Here is a 17,649-nt window from a genome sequence, read left to right as displayed (position 1 = left end):
GTGATAGTTTATTTTATGGAATTTACATACTTATACGGTAAGTAATGCAGCACTAATAGTGATACAGATTTGGTTTAATAGTCAAGTAACTTATTTGAAGCGAACAGCAGTGTCACCTAATTGCATTTGAAGACCCATAAACATCAGCTAACTCGCCGTGTATTTCCTTGTCCGTTTTACTTTTTAAATACAAGTAACGAATTATAGCACGATACTCAACTTTAGATGAAAAGCATGCCTTTGCATCACTAGCCATGTTTGATACTCACTATCTTATTAAAGAATGACTCGATACGCGTGCAATTTGATACCCAGGTATAACACATGTATTGAAACAAGCAAATGTCCGTTAATTTGATTTAATCGTTCTGAATTAATCTTAACATACACATGTCACATATTTTCCCGATTACATTAAATCGCTAAATCTCTATAGAAATATATAGTGTGTATCTGCGGAAGCTATAAATGTCTTTTATAAAAACCTTGATTTTCAGTCAAACTTTTCCGAAATTTGGGTCTTATATCTTTGTATCTTTAAAAATAGCCGGCCCAAACATTTAGTATCAAACACTTCCTTGTGTCAAGACATGACTTTGATCATCCAATGAACCGCCGAAAACGCACAGCTGTTTACGTAACCATGTTGGCAATCCGGTCAATTCGATCCTCTTTGATTCCTATATTCATGTTTCAATCCTTTAGCTTTACACAGAAAACTCTGTGTTACCTTGAAACAAATATCTTTCTGTTAAATATTTCATATTTCATTCTAGTTCGGTTGAAATACAAGAAGGTTTGAATATTGCTTAAATTTCACTGCTCTCCATATGTTTGAACGAGTTTTCAGCGCAGAAGAACTAATTTTACGTCTGGAGGAGCGTATAATTTATATATTAATCGCTTATGTTCAAGACCAAAAGCTATAGTATTGGAAAATCAAAATGTACTCGGGTAGAATAACCAATGGGGTTCGAATTCACCGACAACTTAACATGGCTACGTAAACAGGCAGACCTTATTGGAGTTGTGGGTTTTTAACTCGAATGGATGTTTGAAGGAAAATTTTGATGCAAGTGTAATGGGAAAATATGTTAGGAATTTTTAATACTAAAATTCAAAGATACAGATATACAATACCTGAATCATGCCCCCAAAAGTTGCACAGTAAATCAAGTTTTCATAAGGGTTGGATCTGCAGCTCTCTGATCTATTCAAGATATTTCCCAGAGAACTACAGATCTTCAACTACATGTGCATGCAGAATAAACAAAGCAGTACGAAATACCCTGATCAATAAATTGTCTCTGTTTGCTTCCTGTATAAACTGTTATGTCCCTAACAAAACATACCATTATAACTATATTTTACTATAATTAACTGTACTTTATTGTAACTAACTATAGTAAGTGTACTATACTAAAACTTTGGTACTATGACTTACTGCATGAAATAATAATGCAAACACAAACCCCTGGATACAACATAGGTGGGATTATAAGCCTAGAAGGAGTAAGCACCCCTGTTGACCGGTCACGCCCCTATAAACCTTAGAGCTTGATCAGGTAATCAGATTAATCCGTAGTCAAAATCAGTGTGTAAAAAAAAAACCGGCCTAATTGTTGGAATGAAACATGCCAGAAAGCAATCGACCTAATGACTGTTGTATTTATAGATCATTATGACGACCATTGAGTTTGCGAAATGCTGACCCTAAAAGAGAATATATAAAACTGTGGCATTGTGATTTACTACACGTGTACAAACCTTGAAACTGTAATTAGCTATTGTAAACAACCTTGAAATGATTAACTTATGCTTTGATTTTTGTTGATTTATCTTAGTAGAGTATAACAGGAGTTATGGAGCTGTTTGACTTTGTGGGTACAACTGGTCTGAAACCGCTCAAGCGAAATAAACATTAAAAACTTCTGGTCCTTTGATTCACTATAGTAAAAACTTTGATACTTTGATGATTATTGTTAAAACTTTTAGCCTTTGTTCCACTATATTAAAAACTTAAATACTTTGATGACTATTGTTAAAACTTTTATCCTTTGATCCACTATATTACAAACTTTGATACTTTGATGACTATTGTTAAAACTTTTATCCTTTGATCCACTATATTAAAAACTTTGATACACTGATGACTATTGTTGTTAAAACTTATCCTTTGATTCACTAGAATGAAAACTTTGATACTATTGTTATGATTTATAACATCATGGTATTTTTGTAAGGGATGAAATTGAATAATAAACGTGTACAAGTGCGGGTTGATCGTAATGTCCGTCTGAGTAGAGGAATTGGTGAATATATTTATCAGCATTTCATTTGACAGGGGATGATTTCTCCTCCTAGACACCTGATCCCACCTCTGGTATATCCAGGGGTCCGTGTTTGCCCAATTCGTAACTTTGTATTCCTTATAGGAGTTATGAGATTGATCACTGTTCGTTATCTTCACCTGTCATGAGACTGATCAGTGTTCGAAATCTCCACTCCTTCATTCTGTATGGCATGTCAAACGTTGCAATATTTGATCTTTTCCATTTGTATTGTATAATTTTCCATTGGTATTCTATATTTTCCATTTGCATTGTGTATTTTTTCATTTGCATTGTACAATTTCCATTTGCATTGTCATTTTTTTAAATATAAATTTGTATTCTATATTTTCTATTTATATTGTATAATTTTCCAGTTGTATTCTATATTTTCCATTTCTATTATACATTTTTTTCGTTTGCATTGTATAAGATGTTGCAATGTAAATTCTTATTTTAATGCAGTGATAAAATTACTTACATTTAATACATTGATAAAATTAACGTCAAGATGAGATTTGTAAATCGTCAAGAATTGTTATAATGTTTAATTTTCGTAGACAAAAGTATATCAAATATAGGATATTATGGAATTCAGCGAAAGAAACAATATCGTTTTGTTAAATTATGACAGAACAATATCGTTTTGTTAAATTTATAATCACGACATCAATAGATTTCCGAGTGTTTATACTATTTTCGTTCCTGCTTTTCATATCAGGAAAAAATATATCGAGATCAGCCAGCATTAGAGTAGCTATCTAAATTTTCATAAAGTCGATAAATACATTGTATAGATTAGATAAATTATTTATTTCTTAACATGTTGTACACGCAACGCATGACAGCTGCGCGACTTCGTAGTATTAGTACACAATTACGCTTGTAAGCAGATATATTTTCTGAGCGTGTTCCGCTGACTGCGAGCATTCCAATGGATTGTATTTTTATCTAGAACCGTGTCCGGGATGCTGCACAATTAAAGTAATTGTACACACAGGAGTAAATTATGAATCAATATAGATTTACTGTTACAACGGTATTCCTGAGGAATATATGGATATTTCTGATTTTGCAGAAACTGTGTTTTAATCCACAAAAGAGATATTGAATTAACACTATTGCAGTCATTTACTGTGTAAAATTGTTTACTTCTCAGACAATGTCACGATTTCGCCCATAAATCAATATTAGAAAAATTATCTTTCTGTAAGTGCGATTACAGAAAACGAAACGCACCCTTTTCTTACGTTAAGAAAACATAAAGTGATTGTGACGACGGGTTTCTACAAAAAGCTGTAATTTATCACTGTCAAACTTTCTTTGGAAAGTTTTCACTTCCTTAGCTTATTAAGACATTGATTAAATCTACCATTCTACAGCTGAGAACCCTACTCTGAATATTGATTGTCTGAAGAAGGCATCTCCAAAAAATGCCTCCACAAGACTCACTTCACAAAATACCTCCATAAGACTCACCTCACAAAATATCTCCACAAATCACCTCACAAAATACCTCCACACATCACCTCACAAAATACCTTTACTAGACTCACCTCACAAAATACCTCCACAAATCACCTCACAAATTACCTCCAGAAAATCACCTCACAAATTACCTTCACAAATCACCTCACAAAATACCTCCACAAATCACCTCACAAATTACCTCCACAAATCACCTCACAAAATACCTCCACAAAACTCACCTCACAAAATACCACCACAAGACTCACCTCACAAAATATCTCCACAAATCACCTCACAAAATACCTCCACACATCACCTCACAAAATACCTTTACTAGACTCACCTCACAAAATACCTCCACAAATCACCTCCACAAATCACCTCACATATTACCTTCACAAATCACCTCACAAAATACCTCCACACATCACCTCAAAAATACCACAAGACTCACCCACAAAATACCTCCACAAGACTCACCTCACAAAATTCCTCCACGCATCACCTCACAAAATACCTCCACAAGACATCAACTCACAAAATGCCTCCACAAGACTCACCTCAGAAAATACCTCCACAAGATCTGCCTTACAAAATACCTCTACAAATCACCTCACAAAATACCACCACAAGACTTGCCTCATAAAATACCTCCACAAATTACCTCACAAAATACCACCACAAGAGTTGCCTCATAAAATACCTCCACACATCACCTCACAAAATACCTCCATACATCACCTCACAAACTCCCTCCCCAAATCACCTAACAAAATACCTTTACAAATCACCTCACAAAATACCTCCACAAATCACCTCACAAAATACTACCACAAGACTTGTCTTACAAAATACCTCCACACATCACCTCACAAAATACATCACCAAATCAACTCGCAAAATACCTTCACAAATCACCTCAAAAAATACCTCCACACTTCAACACACAAAATACCTCTCCAAATCACCTCACAAAATACTTCCCCAAATCACCTCACAAAATACCTCCACAAGACTCACTTCACAAAATCATTCACACATCATCTCACAAAATATATCACCAAATCACCTCACAAAATACCTCCACACATCAACTCACAAAATACCTCCACTCATCACCTCACAAAATACCTCCACAAATCACCTCACAAAATACCTCCACACATCACCTCACAAAATACCTCCACAAATCACCTCACAAAATACCTCCACAGATCACCTAAAAAAATACCTCCACAAATCACCTCACAAAATACCGTCACAAGACTCACCTCACAAAGTCCTCTTTCGGGAGGTACGCTTCTTGTAAGATTTCCTCTTCGAGCTCGTTTTCAATCTTTTCCACGTATCCGTGTGTCTTTGCCAAAACTAACGTCTCAGCTACCAAAGTCTGCAAATAATTAATTGTTGATACATGTACTATCTTCTATTATCCCAACTTATTCACCAGTACACCTAATATCATGTATATAGATAATACAGGTAAAATATAAACCTAATGTCATGTCTATAGATATTACAGGTAAAATATACACCTAATGTCATGTCTATAGATATTACAGGTAAAATATACACCTAATGTCATGTCTATAGATATTACAGGTAAAATATACACCTAATATCATGTCTATAGATATTACAGGTAAAATATACACCTAATGTCATGTCTGTAGATATTACAGGTAAAATATATATCTAATGTCATGCCTAGATAATACAGGTAAAATATACACATAATATCATGTCTGTAGATATAACAGGTAAAATATACACCTAATGTCATGTCTATAGATATTACAGGTAAAATATACACCTAATATCATGTCTATAGATATTACAGGTAAAATATACATCTAATGTCATGTCTGTAGATATTGCAAGTAAAATATACACCTAATGTCATGTCTGTAGATATTACAGGTAAAATGCATATCTAATGTCATGTCTAGATATTACAGGTAAAATATACACCTAATGTCATGTCTATAGATATTACAGATAAAATATACACCTAATGTCATGTCTATAGATATTACAGATAAAATATACACCTAATATCATGTCTGTAGATATAACAGGTAAAATATACACCTAATGTCATGTTTATAGATATTACAGGTAAAATATACACCTAATATCATGTCTATAGATATTACAGGTAAAATATACACCTAATGTCATGTCTGTAGATATTACAGATAAAATATACACCTAATGTCATGTCTATAGATATTACAGGTAAAATATACACCTAATGTCATGTCTATAGATATTAGAGGTAAAATATACACCCAATGTCATGTCTGTATATATTACAGGTAAAATATACACCCAATGTCATGTCTGTAGATATTACAGGTAAAATATATATCTAATGTCATGCCTAGATATTACAGGTAAAATATACACCTACTTTGATGTCTGTAAATATTACAGGTAAAATAGACACCTAATGTCATGTCTGTAGATATTACAGGTAAAATATACGCCTAATGTCATGTCTACAGATATTACAAGTAAAATATACACCTAATGTCATGTCTATAGATATTACAGGTAAAATATACACCTAATATCATGTCTATAGATACTACAGGTAAAAGATACACTTAATGTAATGTCTATAGATATTACAGGTAAAACGCATATCTAATGTCATGTCTATAGATACTACAGGTAAAATACTCATCTAATATCATGTCTATAGATACTACAGGTAAAATATACACCTAATGTCATGTCTATAGATATTACAGGTAAAATATACACCTAACGTCATGTCTATAGATATTACAGGTAAAATTTAAACCTAATGTCATGTCTATAGATATTACAGGTAAAATATACACCTAATGTCATGTCTGTAGACATTACAGGTAAAATATACACCTAATATCATGTCTGTAGATATAACAGGTAAAATATACACCTAATGTCATGTCTGTAGATATTGCAAGTAAAATATACACCTAATATCATCTCTGTAGATATTACAGGTAAAATATACACATAATGTCATGTTTATAGATATTACAGGTAAAATATACACCTAATGTCATGTCTAAATATTACAAGTAAAATATACATCTAATGTCATGTCTGTAGATATTACAGGTAAAATATACACGTAATATCAAGTCTAGATATTACAGGTAAAATATACACCTAATGTCATGTCTATAGATATTACACGTAAAATATACACCTAATGTCATCTCTATAGATACTACAGGTAAAATATACGCCTAATGTCATGTCTACAGATATTATAAGTAAAATATACACCTAATGTCATGTCTATAGATATTACAGGTAAAATATACACCTAATATCATGTCTATAGATACTACAGGTAAAAGATACACCTAATGTAATGTCTATAGATATTACAGGTAAAATGCATATCTAATGTCATGTCTATAGATATTACACGTAAAATATACACCTAATGTCATCTCTATAGATACTACAGGTAAAATATACGCCTAATGTCATGTCTACAGATATTATAAGTAAAATATACACCTAATGTCATGTCTATAGATATTACAGGTAAAATATACACCTAATATCATGTCTATAGATACTACAGGTAAAAGATACACCTAATGTAATGTCTATAGATATTACAGGTAAAATGCATATCTAATGTCATGTCTATAGATACTACAGGTAAAATATACACCTAATATCATGTCTATAGATACTACAGGTAAAATATACACCTAATGTCATGTCTATAGATATTACAGGTAAAATAGACACCTAATGTCATGTTTATAGATATTACAGGTAAAATATACACCTAATGTCATGTCTAGATATTACAAGTAAAATATACACCTAATGTCATGTCTGTAGATATTACAGGTAAAATAGACACCTAATGTCATGTCTAGATATTACAGGTAAAATATACATCTAATGTCATGTCTATAGATATTACACGTAAAATATACACCTAATGTCATGTCTATAGATATTACAGGTAAAATTTACACCTAATGTCATGTCTATAGATATTACAGGTAAAATATACACCTAATATCATGTCTATAGATACTACAGGTAAAATATACACCTAGTATCATGTCTATAGATACTACAGTTAAAATATACACCTAATGTCATGTCTATAGATATTACAGGTAAAATAGACACCTAATGTCATGTTTATAGATATTACAGGTAAAATATACACCTAATGTCATGTCTATAGATATTACAAGTAAAATATACACCTAATGTCATGTCTATAGATATTACACGTAAAATATACACCTAATGTCATGTCTATAGATATTACAGGTAAAATATACACCTAATGTCATGTCTATAGATATTACAGGTAAAATATACACCTAATGTCATGTCTGTAGATATTACAGGTAAAATATACACCTAATGTCATGTCTATAGATATTACAGGTAAAATAGACACCTAATGTCATGTCTAGATATTACACGTAAAATATACACCTAATGTCATGTCTGTAGATATTGCAAGTAAAATATACACCTAATGTCATGTCTATAGATATTATGTGTAAACCTACATATATTATGACGAAAAATTTGATACCCACCGAAATAGATGAAACCTGATATTACCATAACCCCCCTCTCTATCTCTCTCTCTCTCTCTCTCTCTCTCTCTCTCTCTCTCTCTCACACACACACACACACACACGCACATTTAAAAAATATGTTGGTAATCCTACCTGATCTTTGATATGCATATTGAACATGCATTATGATATATACAGATTGTTTACAAAATAAAAAACATCATAAAAAGAATATTACGGGTAAACTATAAGATGAAGTGGTAATTTTGATGGGTGTTGCTTTTATCATTTTTGCTGACGGCAATTAAACTTTTTGCTTGTTCTTTGCTTGTTACTAAAGTTTAATCAATTGCGTTTAGATTTGTCAATATCATTAATTTAACCACTGTTTCCTCTAATATTGGAGTACATGTATAAGAGGTACAATCCCGGGATCGTATTGGTTTAAACTCTCTGATTTTTAAAGTTTCTTTCCAGCTTTCCAGAAATAATGAATAGAAAAGAGTTCGATTCCTTTCGTCGCCCACTGTGATAATGTTTGGAAAAACTATCACAAAATGATCAAGGGATGTTGTCAAATGAACTGTAACAAGATGCACTGAACAACAGCTATATAATTATTTCACTAGAAAGTCTGCCTGAAGTGTCAACTCTGACATTACAACGCGAATTCATATCATATCACTGCAACATTAGAACACAGCATCTCTTTGATGGTACATTTCTAGGAACTCAATTAAACGATCTGGATAATGAAATATTCATTGCGATCATTGTGTAGTAAAGTTTGTGTTTCGTACACTTTTTTGACAGTAAAATTGAATAGACTATGTGAAAAAAGACCTACTTTTCTTTTACCTCATAGCCATGTATCTACCAAATCGTGAGAGATGGCAAACCCGTTTGTCGTAAACAATGTGCGCAGAAGTACACGGCGATTGCGGAGGTGAAAAAACTAAAAACCTCTAATTTTCTTTTAATAGAAATTGGCATTTTCCTTTTCTGAGAATCAATATGTTATGCTACAGCACAAAACTCCATCGACCTTTTGACGAGCACATTACAACCCTGATAATGCAACTTAATCTTATAATCCTTCTGTGTGACAAAGAGCAAATATTATTACCGTTTTCCTTATCAAATAAAACATCGCCCTCGTTACGAGGACTAGTGGGACCGGACCTAATCTCCCCGGATCCGGAAATGTTCGTAACAAGATATGAGGTGCTGTCACGTAGATTAACAGTTAGAATAAAGTTATGAAAATGAATCGGTTTGAAAAATGAAAACGTCTTATTTTCTTTATCGGGATGTTGCTGTGAATAGTCCATGACGGAGGCGCAATATTTATTGGTGTTTGTCTTTATATAGATTTCTATAATACATGCGACTGCGCAAGCCCTTGTCCCCGAGTGCTTGTAATGGAGTGTGAGTTCGTACTAGATAACCTTTTACTCCAAATAACTTGAGAAGAATACGGATAAAAAAGGTGAAGACAAAGAATATAACATTAAGAGTAAGGCAAACATGGACCTCTCGAAACACCAGAGGTGGGATTAGGAGCTTAGCGAGCATAAGCATCCCCTCTTCACTGATCACATCCGCCGTGAGCCCTATATCTTGGTTAGGTAAACGGAGTAATCCGCAGTCAAAATCAGTATGTAAAGAACGTCTTAACATTTGGTATAAAACACGTCATTCAGCATTCAATCTATTGACAGATTGTATTTACAGATAAGATTATTTATAACGACCATAGAATTTGTGAAAATGCTGATTTTAAAAGAAAAAATTGAAACCCATGTAATACCACCGTATTGACTCTAAGCAGAACATGTTCTCGCGTATCACATCAGGTATTAATGAGGCTTTATGAAGAATCTACATGCCATTCGCAAAATTGTGCTCAATGAACTTTAGCAACTCTATCATACTTGTATAAAACTTCATTGAATACATATTGAACATTCTCGTTTGGTCAGGTGCGGATCTCCGCAATAGATGTAAAGGATTCTTACCCTGATGGCGCTGTCCTTTCGTCGGTATCGCGATACTGTGTTCATGCCATTACTAGCCATGTAAACACAGGCTTGGAAACACGTAGAGTTACATCGAGCATGCAGATGAAAGCTCACCGTCGGCCCAATATACATTCAGTCACCTGAAAGTGGATCACATAAACGTTTTATATTTTGAAGGATTTGGTGTAGCAGTAAGTAGTAGAAATGACAATTTTATGGGGAACCACTTGTAGCCGATCTGAAATTAGCAGGATAGCTGTATGAAACGAAAGAAATCATTCAATGTTAATAGCGATGAAATCAGAGTAAAACATTACTTAACGATCTTACATACCGAGCACCTGCTAGTATACCGAGTAATATCACCATAAACATGAACTTAATATGAGTGTCTCGAACACGGGTGTATGACGTGCGATAGCCTCTGATGTCACTCAGTAACGGCTGTGAGGTGAATTCTAATTTCCGGTGATTACCCTGATTTAAGTTTATCCAGTAACATGCAGTGATGTAAGGTTATTCCGCTTGTTCTACTTGCTATTTAAAGAAAGCGTGGTCTATTTAAATACAAACAAACGTTACTCCCTTCTTAATTGTGGTGGAATTAATTCTCCAGTGTCAAAGTATTTTATAGGTCAGGGCGTTTACAGCTCGGGAGATCAAATGAACAAAAATATCCATATTACATCGACATCCTCTCAGGATTAGTTACCACTAAAAGGAACAAAATCACAAATGATTTTGCATGTGTTGATTCCATTAACGGTGTGTCTTTTAGCTATTGTGTCATGGCGTATAAAATGCTTTTTGAAAGCTATACCAAATTGGCTCATTAAAGAAAAAAAATAGTATATAGAGTGTGTTTTACTTGGGTATCAATGTCGCGAGAGCAAACTCTATGTTTACAGTATGCAGTACAAAGGAACTGACATGAATAACCCTTAAAAATAATAGTGGGCGTTTATCAACAACTTCATACCAGAACTATCGTGATTTAAGATTACCGCATACATGCATTAACAATAAATTCTAAAATACAATACTGTCATTATATGATGTGATCTTTACATTCTCAATTTATGGGATATTTGTCATATGATTCTATGAACAGCGGTAAAATAACCCAAACTCCTTTTTATAACGTTACCATCAAAATGACCAGAGAGAGAATGAAAAAGAGCGAGTCCAGATATGTGAACAGTACTGTAACATTAGTATTAGTAGACAGAGGGACTCACAGAGACACTGATATATGAACAGTACTCACTACTGTAACACTAGTATTAGTAGACAGAGGGACTCACAGAGACACTGATATGTGACCAGTTCTGTAACAGTAGTATTAGTAGACAGAGGTACTCACAGAGACACTGATATGTGACCAGTACTGTAACACTAGTATTAGTAGACAGAGGTACTCACAGAGACACTGATATGTGACCAGTATTGTCACAGTAGTATTAGTAGACAGAGGGACTCACAGAGACGCTGATATGTGACCAGTACTGTAACAGTAGTATAAGTAGACATAGGGACTCACAGGGGCAGTCTTAAAGTTAGTCAGAGTTGTAATGGGCACCTTAAATAATTTTCAAGTTCATCGCTTAATGCCTAAATATTTTTGAAGTCTATGAAGAATTTCTACTGTCACAACAAAGTAAAACAGCGCATCTTGTGCCTTGCTAGTATTTCACAATTTTGCGATTATCTTTTTTTTTTTTTTTTTAATATAAAATGGAAATGCATTGGAAGTGTAAGGAGAGGTGACTTAAAAGACATTGTGAACAGAAGCAGTGATATTTGAATATATAATTTGATAGGTTGAATAATTGCAACAATAAATACTTCTGGAGCACATCGCTCATCACTAGAAATACAAAAAGCCGTGTATTTCCTATTCTTTATTGACTGTCCTAACGCTAAGGGTGTGTGATCAGGCTGTAAATATTGTTAATATGCTTTTATGTGTAAGGAGATATCGACAACGAAATACAATTTCTCTTGTTCATTTTATTATCTAAGAATCGTGGATACATAGATTAATGCGGCTAGTAAAGTAAAGGAGCCTTTCATTAATGGCTGTTGTGGAAACATGATATAACCAGTAACGGTGTCCTGATCTGCACATCTGGTTGCTGTGTTGATATAACTTTTTCGGTTATCTACATGCAGCACTTTTTGGATTTATGAATCGTTAAATTTCAAGGTCAATCAATATAGACCCCCCCCCCAAAAAAAACACCCCACAACAACAACAACTATGCATGGCAAGGGCCCAGTCTGGCGCCCCGAAATGGGTTAACGTTTTGTTCTATTTGTATATTGTTGAACGTCTACAAGAGAATTCTTCACCGATAGAGAGATACGTGAAGTGACACAAATTTTGACCTGTGGTTTAATTTCTGTTTTGTTTGTATATTTTTACACTTCGCCTACAGAGAAACACCATCAGCTGTATGTCACATGACACGGACTTTGTCCTATGCATGGCGCTCAGTGTTGTAACAGTACAGGTTCTTTATCTCCAGTGGCGGTGAGCGAGTGTTAGAGCATGCTCCACAACCGAGAGGTCACAGGGTCCATTCACAAACCAAAAACATGTAACATAGGTAGCGTGTAACTTTGGTAGTGATTGGTCCTTAAGATGTGTAACTTTGGTAGTGATTGGTCCTTAAGACATTTAACATAGGTAGTGTGTAACTTTGGTAGTGATTGGGCCTTAAGACATTTAACATAGGTAGTATGTAACTTTGGTAGTGATTGGGCCTTAAGACATTTAACATAGGTAGTGTGTAACTTTGGTAGTGACTGGTCCTTAAGACATTTAACATAGGTAGTGTGTAAGTTTGGAGTGATTGGTCCTTAAGACATTTAACATAGGTAGTGTGTAAGTTTGGAGTGATTGCTCCTTAAGACATTTAACATAGGTAGTGTGTAAGTTTGGTAGTGATTGGTCCTTAAAACATTTAACATAGGTAGCAACTGTTCTTTCGCCAAGCACCCGGCATAGGACGTAAAGCCATGGTTTTTTAAAAACGGAGGTGGCATCGGCACAATAAAGAAACCCGTGCTTACAAATTCCTTACATACCAGTAATAGAAAAAATGCAGGCCATCATAGGTCATGACCTAGAAAATGTATGCATCCCGATTTTGGAAACTTTGTTTATATTTTTGAATCCCTAATACGGAGCAGCTTTGTGGCCCTTCTTCCTATCATTTATACTGATTCGTCAGAAGTAGAAAAAATCATTATTCTTCGTTAGAAAATCGCTCTATGTTTTAAAATGTAAAAAAAACCAGGCATTTGCATTTACGGTTGCGGTCGACAAACGAGTATAAAGACGATCGATTGCTTCATTTCTATGTAAAATACAAGAAAAGGTGAGTCCCAGGTCGTTAATATTGTCATCGCCCTTAGGATTCCTACTCCATTACTCTACAACCCGTCCATCCCCTCCAAAATCAACATTTTCACAATAATTTTGAAGTTGATATTGACCGTAAGAATTGGACAAATTAAGAACAGTTCGAATCTCCACTGTGCTATTTTGCTTACATAGATTAGAACTTTAAAGGCATTTTGCCGACATAATTACTTGCAGGTTTTGTTATTTTCCACCTTCAACTGATAACTGTCAAATGTTTTCAAAATAATATACGAATAGAAGAAAATTGGGGAAGATGATAAATTAAAAAATCTATTTTGATATCTGCAAGTACAGCTAAACCTGTGAATTGTATGGTTCTTGGTAATAAACAATACAATACAGGGTTATTTCATTCTGAGTGAGGATGGATATTTTCACTATAGAGCATATCTGAGGTTCATTGACTCCGCATACAGTGTGTAAAATGTGTGTAATGACTACAGGACCGCGAATGTTAACGCAAGAAATGGGAAGTAGTAAAACACCAACATTGAATTAACAGTCAATAATTGGAAGGCATGTAAGGGAAATATAGTCAAGATTTGTTATATATATAACTTACACATAAAATAAGGTAAATAGGTACTGTAGGGGAAAAATCAGAAATTTTTCCAATTTCTTATGAGCCCAAAAATTGGCAGTTTACAAGTCCTACAATGTATCTGATTTAATCGGATCACTCTCGATTTTCGATGTTTATTTCTTTTGCACACATTTTGGTATATGTACATTACCAATATCGTTTTGAGGACAACATTTTTTGTGCGCCGTAAAACAATTATTTTTTTATGAAAGGAATGTTGTATTGTGCTAAAGACAGGAACACTCTCTGCATTCTAAATGTCAAAATTCAATTTCAAAATCACAGTTCTGTTTTAAATGTCAGTTTTCAATATTGTAAATATCAGCATGACCAGAGCAATATTTTTAATGGTATTTGGAAAAAAGTGATATCAACACAAGTATTTCTGTCGTGTCATCCGCATGTTTAAAGTGTGTACTATGAAAAGCAATGACAGTTTCTCTTTTCAATAAAGTTGTGTTAAATTCAAATACATTGAATTTAACACAAACGATGTTGTAAAAATTTAAATGGTAATATAATGATACCGATGATAATGGCAATGATAATATTGATGATTATACCAAACGTAGCATTGACATGAGGAGAATATTTTTTACTAAAGTGAAGAGTACTAGAGATGTTAAAGATATCAGAAATTGATAATTCAGGCATCAAAATCCATTTTCGAATCGTCCTTGATTAAAACGATGGTATGAATCAATACGGGTTTCACTATATTTCTATCGATTTTATAATTGAAACAATGTTCTAACTTTCACTACACATCCTCTATCAAGATAAGCGATTTCCTGACATCTGTTCTCCACTGTATCTATCGTTGTATTTATCGTTGTATCTATCGTTGTATCTATCGTTGTATTTATCGTTGTATTTATCATTGTATATATCGTTGTATTTATCGTTGTATTTATCATTGTATCTATCGTTGTATTTATCGTGCTTTAGAAGAGTTTATGTTTTGCTAACTACAAGTTACGGTCAGTTCTAAATACCAGACTCCTCTTAACATTTTTGAAATTTACTTTACAGGTTAACAAACTGGCATGCAGAGGTAAAATTAGCCATCGAGGAGAATCAAGATGTACTTCATTAGATAGGTTCGCTTGATTCCATAATTTGTGCAACAAATATAGACGTTCTGAACTTCTGATAAACTATGATTGTAATTTTAAAATATGATAACGTACCCCCCCCCCACCCCCCGATACACACAACAGACAAGACGTCTAAAGTATTAAGTGGATTAATAGTATAAATGGGTATTACAATCTTAATTAAACGCACCATAATTAAAGGAATATGACTCTCATAACTCACTTCTTGGATTTAAAGCATAAATGGGTATTACTATAAAAATTAAACGCATATGACCCTCATACCTCACTTCAATGCAACAATTAGAGATTTAATGCACGCACATTATTCAATTGAATTTCAGCTTTCTCTTATCTTATCGAAATCATACTATTACTACTGCAAACACTTTTAAACATTCTGAGCAGAATGAAAAGAGTCAGGACAATTTTCCTACCTTCAATATAGCATATTTATCCTAAAATATAATACACATCCGATTGATTGAGTCACTTTTATATTTGAATCACGACGGAACATGCACGCTGCCAGCTGCGAGTTCTTACATAGAGCGTGTTTTGATTGCGGGATCGATGTGAGGATGGACGCGCTTGTACTCCTAGCTCCGCCAATACGGCAGTGGAGATGTCCCTCGTAGATTTACAGTTACGTAGCCATTCCGTCGTAAAGACACCAAAAAAATTATGCCAATAATTCACAGACGTCTCCAGCATCTATAACATCTTGATTAGCACATGGGTCCTGTCAAAGTCCCCATTTAAAATAGAAATTGAGGCAAATAGTGGTGGTTTCACATTAAAGTGTTCGAATTTTCCTTTAAATACGCATCGGTCCTCGAGCTTATTTATATGTTCTTCAAAGTGGGCAGGCAGTATAATGTGTTATATATAATTTGTATGGAATATCAAAAGTAGCAGATTAGCATGATTACCAACGTCTCTGGTTTGTGTAGAGGCAGACCCACAATTATTGTTGGGGTACAATGACTGCCGTATTCAATACACGAGGAAAGGCAGGGGAGCTGTTTTAGCAATACTAGAAAGAAAAGAACGTCTAATTAGGATATTTCAACTTCAAGTAGGCGGTGTGGGGGTAATTATAATACATGTGCGAGACGAGAGACGGGGAATTATATACCAAAATTATATCACATATTCAGCGGGGGGAAACCCCAACTGTTAAACTGCTGAATCATCAGTAAGTCTACTGTATATAGTGACTAGTATTTAATGTAATTATACATAGTGCCTAGTATTGAAGTCTATATAATTATATACAGGGACTAGTATTGAAGTCTATATAATTATATACAATGATTAGTATTGATGTCTATATAATTATATACAGTGATTAGTATTGAAGTCTATATAATTATATACAGTGATTAGTATTAATGTCTATATAATTATATACAGTGATTAGTATTGAAGTTTATATAATTATATACAGGGACTAGTATTGAAGTCTTTATAATTATATACAGGGACTAGTATTGAAGTCTATATAATTATATACAGTGATTAGTATTTAAGTCTATATAATTATATACAGGGACTAGTATTGAAGTCTTTATAATTATATACAGGGACTAGTATTGAAGTCTATATAATTATATACAGTGATTAATATTTAAGTCTATATAATTATATACAGGGACTAGTATTGAAGTCTTTATAATTATATACAGGGACTAGTATTTTAAGTCTATATAATTATATACAGGGACTAGTATTGAAGTCTATATAATTATATATAGTGACTAGTATTTAATTAATCATACATTGTGAATAGTATTGAAGTCTTTGTATAATCAGTGAACAGTATTTAAGGCTAGGTAATTAGTGATTTGTATTGAAATGTATGTAATTAATGACTAGTATCTAAGTTAATGTAATTAGTTACTTGTATTTAAAGCAACTGTTTACTTGCAGTTAATCTGATACAAGTTTAAAAAACGTATTTATTTCTATTTATTAGAGTTAAAACTAATAAATTATCAAATAAAATATATAGGTCATCACACTTTTTAAGATGCTAGACTTACATAAACAGAATCATATATCACCATCAGAAAATTGCAATTTTCCGTCAACACCATTATCAAAATTTCACAAAAACTGGTTATAACGATATCATAGTATTCATAACA

At 33.4% G+C, this 17,649-nt stretch overlaps 1 protein-coding gene across 2 annotated transcripts in view; it reads right to left on the bottom strand.

Annotated features, from left to right (window-relative positions):
- LOC125648241 (uncharacterized) overlaps nt 1-16,226 on the bottom strand; it is a 33,598-nt gene extending 17,372 nt beyond the window's left edge. Inside the window, exons 1-3 of one of the 2 annotated variants that reach the window (XM_048875213.2) lie at nt 15,937-16,226; nt 10,387-10,529; nt 5,072-5,190 (exon numbers count right to left, since the gene is read on the bottom strand). In XM_048875213.2, coding sequence (XP_048731170.1) covers nt 5,072-5,190; nt 10,387-10,521 — 254 coding nt within the window. In that variant the 5' untranslated portion in view covers nt 10,522-10,529; nt 15,937-16,226. The remainder of the gene's footprint in view (nt 1-5,071; nt 5,191-10,386; nt 10,530-15,936) is intronic. The other variant, XM_048875214.2, reaches the window with a different exon arrangement.
- Nucleotides 16,227-17,649: the final 1,423 nt, after the last annotated feature.

This window comes from Ostrea edulis, chromosome 6, assembly GCF_947568905.1.
Source record: "Ostrea edulis chromosome 6, xbOstEdul1.1, whole genome shotgun sequence".
NCBI lineage: Eukaryota > Metazoa > Mollusca > Bivalvia > Ostreida > Ostreidae > Ostrea > Ostrea edulis.
This window is presented reverse-complemented; position numbering and strand designations above follow the sequence as displayed.